We start from the raw sequence: 23417 nt of genomic DNA on the forward strand, positions 1-23417 counted from the left end.
TTTTTTGCTGCCTCTGTGTCGAAGATGTTTGAATTTCACGTGACAAGTCAAAAAAGTTTTGTGTGATTTTTCAGAAAACTTCCCTGGGAGAAAATCAAATAAAAATATTGACAGTGATTCTTTTTATGTATCTGGTGTGAGGGTGAAAATGTAGAGAAAAGTGCCGATGTCGCGATGAGATTTGTAATAAAAATTGGAGGTTTTCTCCTGAGTTGTTCGACAGTGTTTTTCTTGTTATACAGAAGGCAAAGGAGACGGAAATGAAATGTCTCAGAGTGTCGAATGTGTAACAAGAGTGGAAATGTTACGAAAAATCTCTCGTGAGATAAAGTCGACAAAGGTGTGTAAACTTGAGAAACACTTCTTACAAAGAAACATGCATTAATCTTTCTTCGCAAATGGTGTATTTTCTCTGTTCCATACTTTGCATATTTGCAATAAAATATTCGGGTTTGGATAGGATATCAAATGGTTTCACCGCTGAAAGTGGTTGAAATCGATTTTCTCCCGCTCACCACGTGAATATTTGCCATGAGAAAATTAATGTGATATAAAATTGCATGCGGTATGTTGACTCGAGATAAACTTTCTATGATTCAGTGAATTTGGCTAATATTACTGCATGCATATCGCCACCCACAGGTTCGTTTTGATACAAGTGTATTAGTTAGGATTAAATTCTGTATCAGTTTGTGAAAGTGTAGCAAATTTGCCATTTAAATAGAAATTATTCACGAGCGCGAAAATACTCCTGATGACTATGAGGGGTTGTGTGTGCATGTAAAAGGGAATTTTCACAGATTTAATAACAAACACGAACATTATCATAATTTTGCACACAAGTTTGAAACTTTGTTGTTTGAACAAAGTGGTAAAAGCGTTCATTATTGCTGCAGTGACACATTGCAAGGAATATTCTCGTGTAGTCTTAATTAGGAATTCATACTGATTGTAGTTATAACAACACTGACGCGGTGTTTAAATGAAATTTTGCTTAGAGGAAGAATGAAAAAAAAATCATTTTATGCGCTTAGCTGAAGTGAAACAGGAGATGGTATCCAAAATTCAAATCTTTACATGTGTTTTGATAAGAGATCAGACTTCAGAGAACATTGTGTAGTGGGTTGATATGAATAATTGAAGAGCTATCATCCTTTTAGATGAAACTCACAGAATATTCAATGTTCATATGCAGATTGTCTTCCCCACACTAGCAAGTTGAGGGGCCTATCTTTGATGTCTTTACCAGCACATCAGAATGTGGTTATATCGTTTCGAGAATGCAGAAACAGGTGAAAATTAGACAGTAAATATTAATTTCGTTTTGTGTTTCTTAATAGGTTGAAAAGAGGAAGCAAAAAAGGACATTGTTTCACAATGGAAGATGAAATGAAAAAGTTCTCTGTATAATGCTGAAATAACTGTATATTGGAAATTTTTTGCTTAATTCGCTAAATTACCATAATTCCAACCTCGCCCAACAATATCAAATAATGGAAATGAAAATGGGATGACTCGTGCTGGTAGATGGAAGCACATCAGTCTTTAATGTGTGGGCATTGCAGAGAGCCTGATATAAAATTCCAACAATGAGGGTTTGTTTACATTTCCCACTTCTCTTTTGTTTGCAATTTACAGCCGAAAGAGCAAAAGAGTTAAATTCTTATGCAAATTGTCTCCTCCCGCGTTTTTTTTTTGTAGGGGGTGATATAATTCACTTTTGTGGCAGTATGAAAATCCTCTTAGGAGCCAATGGAAGTGGATAATTGCAGGGGAGTGCGGTTGATGAGAAATTTCCTGGTTGATAAGGGAGAGATGCTGAGTGAAAGTTAATAACTTTTGGTTTGATTAAGTATTAATGGAAATAGTAATATGTGTGTCTGTGACTTCGTGATGTGACAATTCCCCAAGGGATTTCCTCTCATTTTCTCTTGTTCTAATACTGATTAATAGGGGTTTCTATATTGTAAGAAGTTTCGTGGGGGAGCAGAAAGTTTCTCAGAAGGAGAAGGTTTCGAGACATCTCCTTGCTCGTGTGTTCCTTGTACATTTCCACCCATTTCGACATCGAGGAGTTCCACCTCACAAGATAGCATCACCCTGGGAGTGTTAATGAGAAATTTATCCAAGTTGAGAGGTGTGCTTGTCTGTGGCGAGATATATGTTCATTTGGTGCAGTTGGAAAATTGAAAATCGCACTTGTGTGTGAGTATTTGAGAAGTTTTATTGCTGAAATCCAATTAAAATTTAATATTTCACAAATAGACGGTGAAAATGAGTGAACATTGTAACCCATTTATTCTTGCTCTGTCGAAAAACTACTTCACCATCGTTCGTATTTATTTATCTCTTAATGTTGCTCATCATACACAATTAAATTCATGGGACTGTGTATAGTTGGTAGTTCTACTCTTGCGGCATACACACTCATACAAAACATTAATGCATAGCAAATTATGAACCGCAGAAAATGTTCCAAGGATTGTGGAGAGGAGTTCATTAGGAATATGTATTTTTCACAGAGAATTAACTCTAAGCCTCTTCCATCTGATGAAAAGGGTGGAAAAGGAAAGTTTCATCAGAATTTTCCCGGATACTCTTGTCCGTGACTTTTGCTGATTGTTGAATGACTTTTCAATGGGATTTTTCTCTCTCGCTTTTGTTGATCAATCAAAAGAGGGGATGTTTGCGGTGGACGGAAAAAAAAGTTTCAACTATCGAACGGGCAAGAGGGAAAAACCGCCCCCAACAAAGTCAATAGCGATGAAGATTTTCAATCGTTTCCCATTCTCTTATCGGCATTTCCACACAGACTTTTAGCGCTTACATGAGCGCCATCCAATGATGATCAGTGGTGAAGATATGGAGTCTCAATTCAGTGGTTTGGCTAAAGTGGCCACAAATGGTCATAGAGAGAAGTGAAAATTACTGTGGAAATGGAGGGCACTTGAGGTGGAGTGGGGAGAGTGCGATAAAGGATTTCACCCAAGAGCAGGAGATGAATTCTGCGAGTTTGCGAGAAGGATGATGAATTCTCAATTGGATTTGTGCAGAGGATGTGAGCTTCTTTGCTTCCAATATAAAATTTATCTCTCTTTGGCTGCATATTGAATTCAATTGAGTGGATTTACATATGAGTGTAATATCTGTTTTATGATGATCTCACGCTTATTCATCTGCAAAGAGGCGAATATGAGATGTGTGCATGTGCAATTATGCCCACTGTGCATCGCGTTGCTGAATGAAAATGTGCAGCAAAAAGTTTTACAACGCACGTGTGTGTGATTGTTGATTTATGGATGCTTAATCTGCATCACAATTTCCACCTGCATATTACTGAAAATTGTGTATGTTTGATTGTTCTTGTTTACATGTTATAAACTCTCTTTTCCTCTGTTTCCACATTTATCACGAATGAGCGAAATGTCCCGAGAGGATGCACTGTATGTGTGCATATCTAATGCATTCTCCACTTCTCGGTGAAAATTCTCACCTGAAAATGCAAATTTTCAGGTGCTATTCCCATTTGATAGCGATTTGGAAGTTGTTCGTAGATTTCAAAGAACGTTCCGTGCATCTTCGAGTTCCAGAATATATCCTTTTCGAATGCAATGAGGGTATTCAAGCCGAAATGTATTTAAATGTTAATTTCTTCAACTGTTCTCTTTCCTGGATTCATTTTTAATTCAGGTATTTTGCAGGGGTTTATTTGATTTCATGCCGAAGTCTATTGAGAATCCTTATGTGATTGAATTCACATGACAATACAGCACCTGTTGGAAAGTCCCAAAGCATAACAATACATTGCTTATTCCCCTCGGGCCGAAAAACTTTCCTCTGGCAAACTCTCGAGTGGATTTGATTGAACTTTTTGAGTTGGGGTGTGTGTATGATATTAAGAAATTCATGACGATATACTTCACATGCAGTATAATGAGAAATTTGTACCATTCACAGTGACGAGAACATTGAAGTTTTGATAATGAAATTTCTGAGTATATTTTTGTCGAAATGAATGGGTTGTCGTGAGTGGGAAATGAAGTGCTAAATGTAATATATTTAGTAAGTTTTGACGAGTCACAAATATAATTTACAACAGGAGAATAGGTGTTCGTGTTGGTATGCGGCATGTCCGCAAAGAGACAGTTTTTTCTGTGATGACATTTTGCCAAATTTATCTACAATTCAAGGCGAATGGCAAATGAATGTGAGAGAGATGTTTGTAAATAAGGATTGCTCTCCTTTAGCACGGCGAAAAAAAGAAGGAGCGCGCCAGTTACGAAATATTATCAACGAGAGTCTGTTTATAGTTGAAGCCAATTGGCAGGAAAAAAGTGACAATTTTCGTACAGATATATATACATATTTCGTGCACGAGGCGCCAAACTCATTGCAAGTCAACTCACAAATGTGCATTTTGTCATGGTGGGAGATTGAGTGAGTGAGAGATTCTTCTCTGTACGAAAATCTTATAAATGAGTTGATTTGTGGGATTTTTATGTGCTTCATGCAAACACACATTTTTCTGGCTGTCTCTCGTGCTCTGTTTATGTGGCGGGGAGCAATTTTTGCGTGTAAAACCATCAATGCCATCAGTAAAATGCCTCTCTTTTCCCCTCCACCTCACGCCAATCTTCGTGGAAATTTTCCTTTTTTCGTCTTGTGTGCGTGAATAATCGTATAAACAAAATTTATCATTTGCAATCAACATCGAGCAATGAACCTTGGAGTGTGAGCGCGCTCGAAGACAAGAAAGACATGCCAATAAATAAACAATAAAAGAAGTATAAGATGTTCTGTGAGAAATTCAAATAAAAATCTACCCTCTCATGTATTTCTATCCGCAAATTCATTCGTCATATCCTCCTCTCTAATAAAGCACTCAATTTTTCTCATTACATAAGTATCATAAGAACGATCAATAAAAATCACTCGGAATTCCTTTGAATACTCTGCGGAAATGTATTGGAAATTTCTGACAAGCTCAATTTCATCCATAATTTCAAAGGCAAATTCAAAGTATTTCTTACTTATTTCCAATCCAAGAAGCCTAATATATATATATAGGGAAATTTAAATTCTGCCATGAATTATACTAATAACAAGACATTTTAGGAAGGAAATCATAAATAAATGCTCATAGAAAGTAATCGGAAAATTCGGTTTTAATGCTAAACGTTAGGAGAAATGTATGAAAATGTTCTTCCTTAAATGTCAGAAATTATCTGAAGAATGTCTGTATAAATGTTGTGAGCGATATCCTAAGAGTGTGGAAAATTTGTTGGAAGAGTATCGGATTGGGGAATCTGTTTTAATGTTCTGTGACCATTGTCGTAAATTGTTATTATTTTTAGGGTGGATTTTATGTCGGTGGCATTTTGATTTGAGGAAAATTTAATATCGTCACATGTTGTTTAAGGATGAATAAGGCGTATATATTTTCATCTGACTTTTGGCTGCTCAAATATTTGTGGGAAAATTTTATGAGCTTCTCTGGGATGCTTTATTATTGACGATGTTATATATATATATATGGATTTGCAACAGAGATTCAAATATGAGACTCACTGTGTGCGGAGGAGAACGATTCGAGTGCACTATGGCGTGAGTGAAATATTGCAAAATTTTGCATAAGCAAGAAATAGGGAAAATTGTACATAACCGTGGCATCGAGCATTATTTTCAAGACTGTAATACCTGCACTTGTTATGTCCTTCTTGACTCTGAATATAATATAACGAACCGAGATGTGTGCTCTGTGTTATCAATCCTCATTGGTCTTGTTAAAATACCTCCAGACTTCTCTATTTTCCACAGCATTTGTATGGCTTTTCCACAGTTGCAACATTCTCAAAATCTGAATAGGAAATGTGAAGAGAGCAAATGAAGAATCAGTTCTGCGCTGCAATTTGAAAGAGGGAAAGTTGGGAAAGAACCAGGAATAAAAAATTCCGTGTTGAATAGAAGTGAAGTGAAGAAATGCGAGAGAGCAAATTGTATACAAAAAAAGAAGACATTTCAAGTTCCACGACAAAACATCTCATGTTCGTTATAAAAATTCTAGTGTTGCATGAAAAGCTTCCTCAAGAAGGGAATAAATAGTGCTGCATTATAGGGCAATGTTGTCTGTGTGTGTGAGGGAATGAAAAACATTCATTCGCGACATTTTTCCCATGTCAAGTGCAATTGAAAGTATTTCAACCCTTGTCGTTTTGTATCGGTTTGATATGTCACTGAGAGAACTATGAAGAGAACCCATTCCTGACAACATTTCCTTTCGTTCCATTACTAAAGTACATAAAAATATTTTCTACGGTCAGAAAAAGGATTGAAAGGCGCTCAATTATGACGATAAGTAAGTGAGAGAATGCTAAATGGTGTGCACTGATGAGCAAACACAATCATGCCGGTATAAATTGACGAGTAAATTGATATTAATTGAATGTTTGGCATTTCATCTCATGGCCTAAATACACACTCAACGCGGCCAATGCACGTGGAAAACCGAAGCAAGACACCCAGAATGAACAACAGTCCATTTAATGTGGGGGGAAATTGAGTTATTGGGCTGACAGCAGGCGAGGCTGTGATGTAGAATTATCAATGGATGATTTTTCCATTCATGCTTCGTTCGTGGTTTTCAGGCAGCATCAGAGCTTCAAAATGCTTTATTGATCTTCCATTTACACTCGGATGAATTTTCCGAAAGATAAACTCGCACCGTCTCTCGATGGGGCGGAGAAGAGTGATTAGAATCTTGTTGAATCTAACCAAATTGGATTAAATTTAAATGAAGAGCTGATAATCTCTGCCCGGGAATATTGATACAGTATAAATTTTGCACTAACCAATCTCTTCGTCGAATTAAAGTGATCGTTGTGCGGTATAATCATGCATTTTGAATTATATTTTAACGACTCTGTCTGTGAATGTTGTGTGTTAAGCGAGACAGATAATATTGTTGAATCAATGGGTTTTAATGAGTGAATGTGTGGTTCAATTAAAGTTTAATCCTGGTGTTTGGTCGTTTTGCATTTTAACCCGCAAGTCCTATCAGGTGAAAGTTTCTCTTTGGCTGATAATTTAGTAATGGATCACGTTCGGAGGTAGATAAAAGTCACAGTACAGCTCATGGCGCTCATTCTGTTTGATTGTATTGCTGCTGAATCCCCAAATTATACGGTAAACTTCGTAAGACCCTCAATGTAATGTAATTGAAGGAAAATGGCAATGGTTTTAGGAAGAGATTTTCCCTTTTCTAAACTGTCATCAAATTCAAGCGAGTGTGGAAATGCAAACTGAATAAACACATGCTCATTAAAATCTCTTTTTTCATAAATTAAAGATTTTCAAGTCTTTTTCCGTGTTCATTCAACTTTTATAGTGAAAAGAAGTTTAACGAACGCTTTCAAAATGTGCAACAAAGTTTGTCTACTCGAAATAAGGATTGCCTTTGTGAAACTTCAGTGCAAAGACAATAAAGCTCGTAATGGGCGGATTCTATCCTGCAGAGAGTTGGTATTAAGTTAAAGAATGCCTAATTTTGTAAGGCTGCCAGTGAGTTGTGAGGTTGAGAATTTCAGGACGTTGAGTATAAGAAAGTACAATTCACAAACTATTGCATAAGTTCAATTGGGGATTGCGAAAGTTTGCAGTATAGCAACAGTGATATAATATAGGGGGTGAAATGGGGTAGAAAGTCTATATCCGAAATAGAGTAGTTAAGTACATATAATGTGACACGGAAAGGGTGAGTTTTGGGTATATAAATTCATGGGCATGAGCTGGGAAATTCGATCTGCATCGTATTAAATATTCAGAATCGCGATAGAGTTGCAATTTACTTAAGTGAATACTAAATCTTTTGACGAATAGCACTCAGTGAATCAATCCCTCTTTTTCCTGCTGCAAAAGATTCTTGAGAGCTATCTTAGGCTGTTGTACATATCTAGAGCGATATCTCTGTGCGATTAGGTAGTTTTTCCAAGACCATTTACATTCATATCACTTCCTCCATTTGCATGAATTTTAAATGCAAACTGCCGGATGATTTTCCTGTACTTTTTGCTGAAATCTTCTTGGCAAGGAAGCTTTATGGCTCGAATTCAATCCTTGCCGTCTCATGTAAGGATTCGTCAGACACAGACGGGCTTATCAATATTCATATAGCAATAATTGGATTATTTTTAGCCTTACGAAGATCCCCTTCTTGCTGTGTATCTCTGTGTATATATCGAACGTATAGAGAATATTCTATCGTAAGCGCTTTTATTGCTGAATTATTCCAATTCTGTCTCTCAACTCGCAGAGTGTGTTTTCCCCTCCAAATATTGGCACGAGAATTGAATGTTGTCGAAGTTATTCGTCTATGTCGGAGTATTTACTCTGTTGAATGAGAAGAAAAAGACACGGCACAACATTCGATGTATTTGCTTCCATCCTTTTGGTTTTTATGCGCTTCTCTGTCTATATAATGTTTAAAGATGGGCCGAGGAGACGAAATTGAAGAGCAGCACCGAGAGTGAAATGGATAGAAGAAAGGCGGCCAGTCTGATAGGGGAATTCACTTTCGGAGTGCGCGAGAGAAAGAACATTTTAGACCAGATAAAATGGTATTTATAGAAAATATTCCACATAAGACAATCTTAAGTAATACATAGAGTCATCATTGGCACATAAAAGTGTCTGAAGAAGTCTTGTATGTATGAATTGTGTAAGAAAAATTCTGTTCAATTGATATTGAGGAGTGAAATTGGTTGGAAAAGGGATCAAGTCAAGAAAATATCTCCCCATATAATGAAATGTGAAGGTCTTGTGTATTTGTTGAAAAGCTCAAAGAGGAAACTGTGTGTCAGAGTTTTACTGTGAAAAAACTTTGTGCATTCATGAACTGTGCTCCTGATCGTCAAAATGCATCGACTGGTTGCTTTATACAAACTTATGTTGTGTGTTATATCTCGAGAACTGCGCACTGCTGAGTAAAAATTGTTGAGATTGATGATGTTTCCCGAAGAACGTGCGATACAGGGTGTAACCATATCTAATGTTGTGTTTTGCCAGAAGACTTCTTGGTGGACTGAAGAAGAAGGGATGAAAGGGGAGTGGATCTCTTTCGTGCTTTTATCCATTAAGTCTGTCGCTTCTTAAAGTATGTGAGAGGTGAAAATGTTAGGAGAAACTTCTTGAGAGATTCTTATTAATTTTGCTGTGTTTACATGGAGATTTTATGGGAAATTTAATTAATGGTGTTTCCATGGGAAAATTTCACCCCAATTATCAATTTGCGAAAGATGCCTTATCTTCTCACTTTGCAGCATCTCCTTGAGATGGGACGCTAAACTCAGTGACAGGAGCCAAAACACCTCTTTCGATGTGAAAAGTTCGTTGAAAATTTTAATGAGTATTGAATTTTGCTGGAGAGTCATTTTGAGAACCATTGAAATTACACCATCTATTCAGAACTTTTCTGTATCTTTTCACTTACAGCCATGTTCTTCCAATTTACTTTACAAGCCACACACTGTTTCATAGCAATTATAATGACTAAAATGGATAGGAAGTTGAGGGCAACTTTTGTGGTAAATTTTATAGAGTGTATGTATTTTCAAGAGGCAACACCACTTTTGTGAATGCGAAAATGCTTGAGGAAATTACATTAAGGGCTGAAAATGTGTTTTATGTTTGGCATATGAGACGAATGGAAGGAGAAACTTGATGCAACTTCCACTCCAACATCCCAAAAAGTTCCTCCAACCCTGTTTTTAGAGAAATTGTTAAGCTTTCCCTCCCAGTCACTAAAGCGCTTTTTGCCTATGATCTCTCCCTCGTGTGTTACATTAGTGGAGGGAAATTTAATTGGGACTTGAGGCAATTGCAATTGAATGTGCGGGTTCTGCGGCATCACCCTGTTCCCCGATCTCTCTCCTTCGGTATTATTATTATAGACGAAAATCTCAGCCGAAAATATCACATTCCCTTTCTAGTTTATTTTAAGTCTTCAACACAAAAACCAATTTCTACGCACTCTCGTGTGTCTCTGCTGGCTGCTTCTTCGTCAGTTTATTGAACGCGCGCGCGGAGTTTCATTGGGTGTCAACACACAATTATTGAATTTCCTCATCTATCCGTTATAACCAACTTTCTTCTCCGTCAAATCTCTCTGTCAGCCATTCGCTGGATGCTAATAAATTATTGTGATTTAGACGTAATCAATTATATTAGAGACTGATTAGATGTGCGGCTAAATACTGTGACGGAGTGTTGTGATGTAAAGTTGTGTGTAAATGTGTGGCAAATTTTCCACCATGTTTTTCATGCTCGCAGCGGTTTTGCGACAAGCCTGCAAAATGTGGCGAGAGGCTAAAACTGTGATTTAGAGTGAAAGATTTAGGAGTCATCCAATGTAAATTGTGTGTAAAATATCGGAAGCATGACACAGAAAATTAAAAATAAATTGTTAATCAGCGATATGTACCAGTTTTCTCTTTGAAGCAAAGAGACTGGCAAACATGAAAAAAAGCGCGAGTATGAGGAAGACAAAAAATACGCGTAACTCTGTGTTCGTGATGATGGTAAAAATAAATCTGAGGAAGTTGAAATAGTTCTTTTTTTCCTCTGTGTGACCATTAAAATCACTCCTGCTGTACATTTAAAAAAAATGTGGGGTGGGAAAAAACTGTGTTAATTAGTAATTTATATAAAATACTCGTGCACATCGTGTAGTTATATAGCATAACATATATTCCTGGGTAAAAATATGGTGATTTTGTTAGTCGCGTCACGTGAATAAAAAACCATCCCTATAGATGTAATCGAATATTGAATTTCCATGCATCATTAATGACTGATTATGCGATTGGTGATGTAAATGATGGACGGCAAAAAGTGGGGAGAGAGAAAGAGAAATAGAGAGCTTTGAGTGTGCTTTTCGTGTTGATGAAAATTTTACAGTTTTCAAGTGGTGCTCCTACAACAAAATCATGGTGGATTAATTCTGTGCGGCGTTGGACAATATAGTGCAAGACAAGAGAGACACAGAATCGGGCAATTTGCATGCAAATCACCACGACTGGCGTGCTGATGTTGAAGAAAAAGACGTGAATGTGGAGAGAATAGATGAAATAACACCGAATCATCGGGCTTTTTTCGGGTATACATATTTCCATTGAGTTACACTGTGCAAATTTTCCCAGCATTTTCCCCAGCTTGAGTGTCATTGAGTGTGACAGTGAGATCATTGATCTCCTTAATATCAAGTGCTCTACAATCTCGTTACGTTGATTGGTGACTCTTCGATGGGAGAGAGAGAAGCAATTATGTGGGCAAATTCATGATGCTTTCAATTTTACTTGTGAAATACACACCACATCAATGAGAGGTTCACTCCGTAATGTCCCTCTATTAAACTTTGAAATCACTCCTCGTCATTACTCGAGGTCGTCTCCGATGAACAGTGAGAGGTGGTAGATTGTGTGCACTGTGCCTGAAAGGGAAAAATTGTGTGTTTTAAAGTAAAACAAAATACTTCTATGGTTTGCAATAAATTCAAGCTCCGAACAGTGGTAAATTACAATATATATTAAATGCGTGCTGTTTATGTCTATCTCAACGCTACTGTGATTCCATAGCGTCTGGGCATGAGGAAGAATTTATTAGGGAATGTAAAGAAGGTGGATTTATGCAAAAGGGACGAGTGATATAGATGTGAATAGTGAATAACTTGGTGCTCCTTAAGAATCCCTCTCCAAAGTAATTCAGAATTAAGATTAATCATATTCAGATTTTGGTGGGAAGGCACACGAGAGGGACTTCAATTTTCTGCTCGTGCTGTCTTCAATGCCTCTTCCGCAAAATAGTAAGACGCCGGGTATTTTGAAGAGAGAGAGAGCTTTGGTGAATAACGCGAGACCGGGAAGCATGTGGAAAATGATAGGAATATATGAATATCAATTTGATTTATTATTATATTTCCTTCTAATATTACCGAATGAGCGGGAAATATTCAGAGAATGCGTTAATGTTCGGAGGATTAAGGGATTTGGCGTGTGAATGCGGAATAAAAGACAGAGAGAGAGGAAATGGGGAAAAGAAGTGTCGACCGTGGGCGGGAAAACGCGCCTTAATCATTTCTCTTATGAGATTTTCTCTCTGCGCGCGAGAGTCGAACAAATGGTGAAAGAAATGAAAATGATGGTGCATTTATATACTCACACACTTGTCACAATTATAATCTATATATTAAGTGTATGTTAATTTATTTATTTTGCAAAATTTCCGTCGGCATCAGGAAATTTTCCCCACACAACACACAAGAGTGAGTGTGGAATTTAGAATATTTATACAGGAATGTCTTTTCCTCTTTTCGGCGCGCGGCGCGGAGGAGTGAGAAACCGTGAGGCCTCTTTTGACTCTATTAAATTATACCCTGAGGAGAGTGAAAACCGTCTGTGTGCTGAATAAGATTATACTACATGTTTTTTCTTCTGCCGTGACATATTATTTTTGCAAAAATAACATCTCAAATTGAGAGAGAGTGAGGGAATTTTTATTTTCTGTTGCTGGTCTTTTTTGCGCCAAACACACACGAATCAATCCATTTTGGCGACACTTTTTATTTAACTTTTCTCAAATCACATGCTAACAGGTTTTTTTCTGTCCTCATCATCTCTTTGTCGTGTGTATACATTTTTTTTTGAGAGACACCCCAAAATATGTGGGTGGGTGAAAGTTGGTAAAAGTTGTATTCTCTCTAGAGGGCAAAAGGATGAACTTGGCACGAGATATGAAGCGAAAAGGCGGGTTGCTGGAGGCAAAGAAGGGTGGAATGGAGACATTTTATTAATATATCCCACATACTTTGGTGTCTCGTGTCTTTTTTATAGGTGTATTTCCTCTTTGGTGTTTGTTATCACATAAGCGCGCGGGATTAGGTTGGTTTGAGAGAGCGAAGGCATTCCCGTAGAATCTTTTTTATGTGGGCTTGTGTCCTTTTTCTGTCGTGCAATCTCTCTGGGTTTTATGTCTTTTCGAGTTGCCACTGCAACAGATTGATGATAACGTAGAAGGCTCAGTTCTTCATTAAATCTCCAACACAACTCTGTATTTAGATGGTTTGCTTTTTCCTCGGTCGGAAATTCTGCCATAAGCCTAAGAATTTCCCTTTTGCGACTGTTCGCAGTGTTGTGGAAATAGATTTCATATATGCTCAAGTTTCATTCCTTCGAGGGCGAAGGAAGATGATAAAAATAATGGAATAATAGAGTGTGTGCGAAGAAGGCAAAAAAAATCCGTATATGAACTTTATTAGTCGAGAATGAATTTGTCTCCCTTTCACACTCTCCTCATTGTATCTAAATTAGAATTCTCATTTGTCTCGAAGGATGCTCTGGGTACGATATTGTGGCAAAATGATAATGGAGGATGAAGGAAATGGGAAAATTGTCTTTCTGACCATCTATTTGATCAGAAAGACAGTCTCAATCAGACTTGAATGAAAAAGTATCTAATATTACTGGCGCTTTTCTTGTTTTTCTTCTCCCCTTTATATCTTCTCGAGACATCCATCAAGCCGGGAAAATGTCTGCAGAATCGCGCAGACAATTGTTAGTGTTAATTGAAAGGAGAGCAGAGAGGGGAAAAAAGTGAAGAGGGCAGAGAAAACGGAAAGGCTCGCAATGTAGTTGAGGTTCTTGGCAATTATACCCGTACACGTGTGCCAATTTTATAATATCAGTGCTCAATTGTGTTTAACTTCGCATTTAACAGCAGCACTTTATTCCTGTTGCAGTAGTTCTAATGGTATGTCATCCACTCCTATTTAATTGCAGGACTGGTAGAAGAAAGTGAGGAAAATGGTTGTCGGAGAATCAACGGAGGCAGGAGCGGCAAATGCCCTGCCAACACCTCAAACGACAGCACCAACTGGCTTCCCCAACCAGGCTGCTGTGGACAATATAATGAGTGGTATCGGGAATACAGGAACTGTTAAGTTGAATAATCACAGGAAGAAACTTCGACAGAGGTATGTGGGCAATTTATCACAACTCCCTTCCTTCCTACAAGTAGTGTGTGTGTCGAAAATTTAATGGCATATCCTGCAATGTGTGTTCGCCACAGGTTCGACATAATTAAGAAACTGGGACAGGGTACTTATGGCAAAGTGCAGCTCGGCATCAACAAGGAGACTAGTCAGGAGGTGGCCATAAAGACGATTAAGAAATGCAAGATTGAAACTGAAGCGGATCTCATAAGGATCCGACGTGAGGTGCAGATCATGAGTTCTGTGCAACACCCCAATATTATTCACATTTACGAAGGTAAGTTTACATGAAAGACCTGAATTTTCCGTATAAATTTACCCTGGAAAAAGCACATCTTTTGAGCCCTTTAATGCTCAGCCAACATGAAAGGTGTCCATAAAATTCACAATTTCGCCACGGGAGAAAGTGTGTTTCCTAACGTGTGCGCGGGGGTGGCGAAAGAGCGTCGATTACGGGCGGTATTTCTTGAGGGTTCTCTGTGCCCTTTTTTGCTCTTGAGCTTTGGATGTCGTGCTAGAAAATTGTGTGAAGGAATAACACTAGGGAAATATTTTATACCTTGTGCACGGAAAGGTGCCAAAAGAATGTGTTTGGTGTGAGAAATTTCGTTTTCCCATTGAATTCCATGTAGTTTTTTTTCCGTTCCCTCTGGCAAGGAATTCGTTTCTTGTGTTACTTTCTTCTTCGATTGGTGTTGGCGAAGGAATTCCTTTGGGCATGGGGCGCGTGATTGCTGAAATGATGATGGCAAATGGAGTCATTTTACGTGGCAAAAAGAAAGTATTTCCTCGTCTGACAATGCCCCTTGTCTTGTTCTGCAGTATTTGAGAATCGTGAGAAGATGGTGCTAGTCATGGAATTTGCGGCGGGTGGTGAGCTGTATGATTATCTGTCGGAGAGGAAGGTGCTGTCCGAGGAGGAGGCTCGTCGGGTGTTCAGACAAATCGCAACAGCTGTTTACTACTGTCACAAGCACAAGATATGCCATCGTGATCTTAAATTAGAGAATATTCTCTTGGATGAGAATGGCAACGCAAAGGTATTTTTGATTTCTTGCTCTCTCGGACTGTGATTCTCTGGCGCACATCGCGCACCGTCCAGTGGATGGATATGTGCGGTGTGTGTGGAATGAATCAATGGCCGCGTGTCAAAATAAACGACCCATTAATCGAACGCCGACTGTGCGTGTCTATTTTTGCAGATTGCAGACTTTGGTCTGTCCAATGTGTTCGACGAGCAAAGACTGTTGGCGACATTCTGCGGCTCGCCCCTGTACGCCTCGCCGGAGATCGTCAAGGGGACGCCGTATCAGGGCCCGGAGGTGGATTGCTGGTCTCTTGGGGTGTTGCTGTACACGCTCGTGTACGGCGCCATGCCCTTCGACGGCTCCAATTTCAAGCGGCTGGTGAAACAGATCAGTCAGGGTGATTACTATGAGCCGAAGAAGCCCTCGCCAGCATCGCCGCTGATCCGCGAGATGCTGACAGTGTGTCCGCAGCGGAGAGCGACCATTGAGCAGATTTGCAATCATTGGTGGGTAAATGAGGGCTATCAGGAGTCGTGCTTGGATCTGGCCGAAGAGCTGGCCAACCAAACACCCGTGCGATTGGATGTTCTTCTTTCTCTGGCGCCGTCTTCCGTGACGGCGGATCAGCTTGTGGTGCCCGGCGTAGAGGATGGCAAGTCCACAGATCGCGTGACAAGAAGTCATTCAGTTGGATCAATCATCGACTTGGCCAGCACTGAAGCTGAGAGGAGGATTATCGATATGGTTCAAGCGGGTGGAGAAGCAGCTTTGATGCCCTCGCCAACGAGGACAATCACCCCAGCCGAGAGTCCTGTAAGTTTCACTTACGTCAGCAAGGTAAAGTTTTCTGATAACTGTCGGTGACATTTCAGGCGCAACCAAAGCGGAAACTGGAGACGACGGTATCCATGGAGAATGCAACAGGTGCAAAGAAGAAGGAGAAGCCCACAGATAACCTGAGGAATGAATCTCTGACTATAGTGGAGGCGATGGACGTTGATCCCGGAATGGCTGAGGGTCAACCTGAGGCAATTGCTGAGAAAGCGAAAGAGCCTGCAGCTGGTGAGGTGCTGGCGGATATCAAGGAGGAAGTTGCTAGCAAGGAGAGCAGTCCGGAGAAGAAGAAGGTGGTGAAGAAGAAGACATCGCCAGCGAAGGTGGATGAGGAGGAGGCGGTGAAGGAGAAGACGCCCGTGAAGGTGGTGAAGAAGACGGCAAGTAAGAACAAGACGGCGGATTTGGCAGCGACAATTAAGGAAGTAGCCGATGAGGAGGTGACGACACCGCCTGAGCGCAAGAACAGCCTTCCCGATGAGAGTCTCACGAAGCCGACGGAAAGACGGCGCTCACGTATTTTCGAGACGGCGGAAAAATTCCAAAATATGGCCAATCAAGCGAGTGATAGAGCGAAGAAGTTTGTGGTGCCCGGCGTGAAGAGAGACACGGAGCGTCGTGCTTCCGTGCCGGTGGCGGAGTGCGTGGAGAAGGAGACGACATCCCAGACAGTGCAGCAGAGTGAGGAGGCGAAGAGTGAGAATGCAGAGAGTGTGCTGAAGTCGGGAGTGAATAAGTCAAGCCCAGATGATTTGCAGAGCAGCGACTCGAAAGGCTCGGTGCAGAGCTTCTCACTGGAGGAGGCGAGGAGGTCGATGGAAAATTCAATTGCACTGCTCAATCAGGTGACATTTTCTGTACAACAAAGAGCTCAAATTCTATTACTTCATCTTATATGAGCTCCGCTGTAATAGTTGTAATTTCATTCCTTACCCTCGGGCTTCTCTCTTTGACGTGCTGCTCATTCAAATGGCGCACGTCTCGGAAATACGAGCAATATCCTTATTACGATGTTATTCATTATTTATATTGAAAGGAGGAATTGGTTTATTTTCCTTCTTCACATTCTCCCCCCCATAATCTTCATCATAACATTGGCTTTTCATGAAAAATTTCCAATAAGATCGTTTTGCGAGCATTGGATGGTATTGAAAATTTCTTAATTCTCCACAGGCTCGAAATGAATCGAATCCTGATGTTGATCAACTATGTGCCAAGACTGAAAATGTGGCTGTTTCTGACGAGAATGCCGAGCGTCAGCGAAAACTGAAGAATGCCAGAGAAATAATTGGTAATGCCATACAGCCTGGAAGATTATGCATGGGTACGAAAATGACCCCTCTTCCTCAACACACAGAAGATACACTGAGCACACTTTCACTCCTTTCTTTGCTCGTGACATATAGTGAATATTAATGGTTGGTCTCTTTTCCGGGTGGGTGACTTTTTTGCAGGTATTCGCAAACCGCCTGTGCCGTTTGGCATCAATGGACGGTCAATATCGGGAAGTGTGGTGCCATCGGCGACGGGAAGTGAGAAGAAATCGATGCGCCTGCAAGTTGGACCGGATCCAAGTGATGTGAGGACGGCCACATTTTCAGTATCAACTCCGGAACAGAGGACTTTCGACAAGGAGCCTCTGACTGCCTCACTGGCGAAACGTAAGAGAGACTTTGTTTTCAATTGCATGAGCTGGAGATTAATTGGATTGTTTATGTCGCTCCATGTGAAGCTGTGGCCGTTACCACTCAACCGGAGACTCCGAGTGAGGGCACAATGAAGACGTCACGTGCGGAAATTGTCCTGAAATCTGCCACTCTGCCGCGGCGCAAGGTGAAGCCGGACACGGCCCTGGAGACGACGAGCAGCAAGCCAGATACGGGAATGCGCTTCTCCACTGAGATGCAGCATCAGATGCCGGATTTGCGAAGTGCACCCATTCGTGAACATTCAACACCCTACAGTCCATTGTCACTCCATCAGCGTGCCATGAGCCTGGAGCCGCAGGCGAAGGAGCACTTCGTGCCAATTGCCCGTCCCTCGAATTACATCAAGACGACAACATCTTCCAATCCCTTCCGGGCAGCATCGCTCTCGCGCCAGTCGACGAATGAGTCCGACACGGAGACAACGACAACCACGTCGGCCACGCAGAGTCAACAGAACGTGGCGGGCGGAGCAAATCAGCCGATTAAAAAGAGCCCCAGGGAATTCATCATTCCCATCGCGGTGGAAGGTGGCGGCTACATTACTCCGCGAGCTGGCAGTCTTGAGCCGTCGGAATCCACTGCCAGTGGCTCGACATTTAGGAGCACAGCGAGTCGCACCAAGAGACTTGGGTAAGTTATCCACTTTGCAAGTGTGAATTATTAAAACTCCATCAGTTGCTGATGCAGCTCTTCAGCCCTCAAGTCCTTAAATACATGTAAGGATTCATGGAAATCCTTCTGGATTTGATCGTCTTGCTTTCACTGAATTCAAAGTTGTTCTATGGAAAGCTTATCAATATTCTTCACTTGTATGAAGTTTGTTTCCGTGAGGCGTATTGAAAAATTGTTTACACTTTCAGGTCATTGCTGGGTGAGCGCGATTCCGAGGAGGATTCGCTATTCAACAAGCTCCATCGTCACACATCACTGACTAAGGAGAGTGACACGGATGAGCCGAGATTTCATTCTATGCATCGTCTGAGGTGAGAATTGATTTCCCTTCCCATTTTTCACATTCCACGTGAAGAGGTGAAAATGTTCTCGGAATATCTTGAGCTGAAATGTATTTGTGTGTGATTTGTCTCTTGTGCACAGGAGTACTCGTCCTGTGAAGAAGATAAATCAGGATCCTTCAGCGGATTCTGCAAGTTCCGGCGAAGATGACGACGAGGATGGATTTGAAATTCTCACAGCAGAGAATCTCTTTTCAACTCTACTGCAACGAGTATGACAACACAATTTGTATAGACTGTTTTTGTACCCTTGTCACAAATTTGTTTTCTGTTTACACACAATATTAGGTGCGTGCCCTGACAAATCGGATAAATGTGAACAACGAAACAACATCGGGCTTCCCAAGTTCGAGATTTATGAGCAACCTGAGACAGGGACACAGTCCCTTCTGGCATCACGATCCGTTCGGCAGGTGAGTTGTCTGCATTTAACAGTCAATCAACCATTTGGAGACTTTGCCTTCTGGTTTATTTTTTATCTCATACTAATGGCGTTTTTATTTGCTGGAACAATTGACTAAAACAATAACCATTTCTCAGTACCACTCACCCATCTCACCAAAGTTACTCATATAGGAGTGAAACAGTTGAAACCAAAGTAACGTAAGTGTTTTATTTGCTTCTTCCAATAATTGAAAGAAAAAAAAAAAGAAAACAGAAAGAACGAACGAACAATTTCCTCTCTATTGGTTTTTGCCTTTCACACGGGGTTGGGAAAATGTGGTTAATTTTGCGAATAATAAGAGATTTCTGGTAACATGCTGCGGGTGGCCAAATTGGCTTTGCTCTCATGCCCATTAAACCATCGAAATGCACACACAGACATTTTCTCCGGATGCACCAATATCCATGATTTAACTCTTTAAAGACCAGTGAAACAAATGTGAAGCAATTGTAAATATATTCTCCTTGTTTTCCTATCTTCATAGAATGTCAATAAAAAGAACTAATCGAGTTCCAGATGCTGTTTTTATTGCACATTTAATGCAGTTGTTTGAATTTCATGCTGTTTTACCCTTGTTGACATTTAGATTAAAAGTATTTAATTTGAAAGCCGTAAATATTGAGTGCTTTTTTCTCCACTCAAACAGAAGCTAAATGAGAATTTTCCAATAAAAATTACATCTATGCAGAATGTGTGTTAATTTATCTCATCAATCTTTAAAGAGTTAATTTGACTCACATTATCTGCTGTAAATATTTATTAGTTGCGTGTAAAAAACACACTTATTTCTCAAATAATTGCAAAATAATTAGTCATGCACCGAATTGAGCAATTGAAGTGTGATTTGGCGTGAATTGGATCTATAAAAGTTGTGTCAAAAGTAAAAACACGGAATAAATGGTCTTCGAGAGACTGTGTGTACATTTTCAATTGCTAATAGTGGGTGAAATGTATTGATTTTGCTGTGAGGGCGGATAAATTGTTATCATCTCTCCCATGTTCTGTTGTATCTCTTGCAGTCGCCTCAACAATGGCGGTCATCCGTGGCGAACTAGCATGACCCGTGACCTGACGGCCGACATTGACTCAATGTTCTCGCGCTCAACAGGAGCCACTCTGCCAAGAGGTGACTATCGTCAATTTTTCTCCAAGTAAAATCTCTCGGATTTTGTTTTATTTTCCGTTTTCCGACCGTGTTTTTCTCACAAATTCTTTTGAGACGTTTTTTTTATCTTACTTTTCTTCTCTTACCTTAACTTTGATTTGATTTTGTTGAAAGAAGTTGATTTGGCATTGAGAAAACATCAGTGATTTCAATCATCACATTTTTTTTTTTGGTTTCATTCAGACATATTTTTGATTTTATTTTTGACATAGTTTTCTTATTTTTTTTTATTGATTTTGTTTGAGAAGAGAAGACATCATACGAAAATCACAGTGAAGATGGAAATGAAAGTATGAAGGAATATTTTCGATTTTGTGTACAGAGTGGGAAAAAAGTAGCGATTTATAATCTTGATTATTTTTGCAAGAATGCATTTTAGAATGAGTCCCACTTAAAATTTTTTTGTACTATTTTTGTGCCAATCAAAACTATTTCTAGTCTTATTTTTGAAATGTATCTCAATAACCCAATTTTTTCAAGCAATGTCATCTTTTTAATCTTTATCGCTACTTTCGATTTTATCAAATATTTCACGTCTTTAACTTTTTGGGCGCTGAAGGAGAATTTTATAATAATCAAGTTACATTTTTTGATATCTTACAATCATTTTGCACTTTCTCCTTTTTTGAAATTGTGTCTCTTTTGCCATAAATTCTATCACTTTTATCTTCTTAGATTTGTTATATTGAATGCAATTTTGTTGTTTAATCTAGAATTGATAGAATATTGATATTTTTTCTATTTAGAAAGAGAGTTGAAGTTTCTTTTTTTGTTTTTTGGCCCATTTTTCCTTCATACACCGTAAAAAAGAATGATGATATATCTTTAAAAACACATAACTTTTATTACAAAATATATAATAAAAAATAGTAGACAACATTAGAAAAGAAATTGAAAGATTTTTAGACAAAAAGAAGTGAAAAAAAGAACCATCGTATACAGAAAAACATATTTAATATGGAATTTCTACTGTTGCAGTTTTTTTTATTATTTAATTTTTTTTAATTTAAAAGTAGTTTGTTGACGTTGATATTAAAACATTTTTTAGTTAATATTTTAGTCTCAAAATTTATTAATCATATTGTATTTCTTTGTAAATGTTTATATAAAACATAAGCAACAAAAATTATATCATGAACGAAAATAATATATTAAATTCAATAAATATCTTTTTGAAATTTTCGAAAAAGAGTCCTTTTCTTTATTTCGGGTGAAAAAAACATTGTGGAATCCGCAGTGATTCTGATGGAATATTGCCGTGAATTTACAATTCTTGTACATTTTCTGTTTCCAAAAACGATACGCACAGACATTTTTCTTTTTTGATTAATTTTTCTTTGATTAAAAAAAAGCTGAATAATCACTCTTACCAATTAACCGATTTGATTGTTGTGCCGTAGTGTTTTTTCTCTTATTATTTTATCACATGGAATATTTCTATACATTGAAAGACCGCATTGATTAGTCGTTTTTTTTATTTTCTTTTTGACAATTGATCTACTTTTTTACTTGTTTCTGTTGAATGTAGAAATTTGTTTTTATTCTTTTGAATTGACTTTTCTGACAATTGAATTTTCTCTCAAAAAATGTTCTTTTCCCGCTCGTCAAAAGAGAAATTATTTGGCTGAAGTTCTTTTCGAATCTTTCTTCAAAGTCTTCTTTCCGAAATGAATCATGAAGTATTTTGATTTGAGAAAAGAATACAATTGGAGAAAAATGTATTTTCGTTCATAGTTTAATTGATGAATTTTTTTTTCCTTACAATCTTTAATCCAATTTGATGTAACCAAGAATTTGTCGTTTTTTTTATACTCTTATTAACTCAATTCGAAATGACAAAGTTTGACACGCACTTTTGCTGCAAAAATATTTTCTCCTCATTTTTTCGGTCCTAATACAGACTTTTTGTAATGTTTTCCGTATTGTAATTCCCCAGCGTTGCGAATGAGAGAAAGATTAATTGGACTAAACTCTTGTTTACTTGTAGGCTTGTGATTAGATGACATTTTTTTGTGTTTGTGCCCACAAAATCCTCTTAACTCTACTTTATCCGAAATGTACAATTTGTGCTTGCAGTGGGATTCGCATGCTCAAAATCCCCGCGAAATGAATCTCAAACGACAACAACAATCACAACAACCAACACCGAACAGCGGTCAGAATGAATGCAAAAAAGAATAGAAAACAAAAATGCATTTGAATTGAGAAAGAGAATTTGTACAGAAAATAATGCGCGCGCTCTAACAAATTACCTTCACGACCGAAACCGTAATTATACTACCTCTCAGTTACCACTATTGAAAATGTGTACTACCACTCTACTACTCCACTACCTTCGCGAGTGCTGCGCAATGTCAAGAAAAGCACGTGAGTTTTCTTTTTATTTTTTTAAACGTTTTTCACACAAAAAAAACACCTTTTTCAGTTTAAAATTCCCATCACGTGAAGCTTTCACGAAGAATGCAGCGCGCCAATGCTTTTGAAAGAGAGAGAGAGAGAGAAAGAGCGAGAGTTTTTTTGTGATCAAAAAGGGACAATTTTGCATAAAATATACAATTTTCGGTGTTCTCTTTTCCACTCAGTTTCTATTTCAACGGGGTGAGATTTAAAAATTGCATTTGGTTTTTTGATTTTACTGTGCAACGGCGCACAGGAGAGAATAACTCAATTTTTGGGCGAATTTTTTCGTTCCCAATCAAATGCAAAATTGTCTCTTTCGAAAAACTGTTATTTTATTAATTTGTGTCTGGCTCAATATGCATCAACAATTTTCAGTGTGATTTATTATACTTGTGTTTTATCTACTTCAATGTGATCGTGTGTGCGTGTTGTGTTTATTGTAGATGCAATGAACAATTTGCAATTTGACGAACTTGACTTTTACTTAGTCAAACAGTCAGAGAACAATTAATGAGTTTCCCTTCTGTAATAAACTTTTGATGATAGTTACGGACAAATTTCTTGTTCAAAATACTGTTTGACTAAAGCAAGAGAGTTCCATCGGTAAAAATAGTGCTTGTTTTCTAATGATTTGTCACGGTTATGTTTCCTTTGCGTACAAGTGCACAAAGAAATTTCATATGCAACGTGAAGCACTTTTCATCAATTTGTTTCTTTGGTGTTTAACCAACTTCTGGAACGTGTGTTTTCGTTATACAAACAATTCTTGCACCCATCACGAATCC

At 38.7% G+C, this 23417-nt stretch overlaps 1 protein-coding gene across 4 annotated transcripts in view; it reads left to right on the forward strand.

The window, feature by feature from the left end:
- LOC132258685 (serine-rich adhesin for platelets) overlaps nt 1–23417 on the forward strand; it is a 38383-nt gene that overhangs the window by 9875 nt on the left and 5091 nt on the right. For 2 of the 4 annotated variants that reach the window (XM_059756101.1, XM_059756102.1), the window contains exons 2-14: nt 13827–14020; nt 14116–14315; nt 14861–15078; nt 15241–15879; nt 15939–16745; nt 17074–17224; nt 17355–17561; nt 17633–18239; nt 18470–18592; nt 18705–18834; nt 18911–19035; nt 19163–19225; nt 20087–20193. In XM_059756101.1, the coding sequence (XP_059612084.1) occupies nt 13851–14020; nt 14116–14315; nt 14861–15078; nt 15241–15879; nt 15939–16745; nt 17074–17224; nt 17355–17561; nt 17633–18239; nt 18470–18592; nt 18705–18834; nt 18911–19035; nt 19163–19225; nt 20087–20193 (3547 nt within the window). In that variant the 5' untranslated portion in view covers nt 13827–13850. The remainder of the gene's footprint in view (nt 1–13826; nt 14021–14115; nt 14316–14860; nt 15079–15240; nt 15880–15938; nt 16746–17073; nt 17225–17354; nt 17562–17632; nt 18240–18469; nt 18593–18704; nt 18835–18910; nt 19036–19162; nt 19226–20086; nt 20194–23417) is intronic. The other 2 variants (XM_059756103.1, XM_059756104.1) reach the window with 2 other exon arrangements.

Source organism: Phlebotomus argentipes, unplaced genomic scaffold (assembly GCF_947086385.1).
Source record: "Phlebotomus argentipes unplaced genomic scaffold, Phlebotomus argentipes genome assembly scaffold_4, whole genome shotgun sequence".
Taxonomy (NCBI): Eukaryota; Metazoa; Arthropoda; class Insecta; order Diptera; family Psychodidae; genus Phlebotomus; species Phlebotomus argentipes.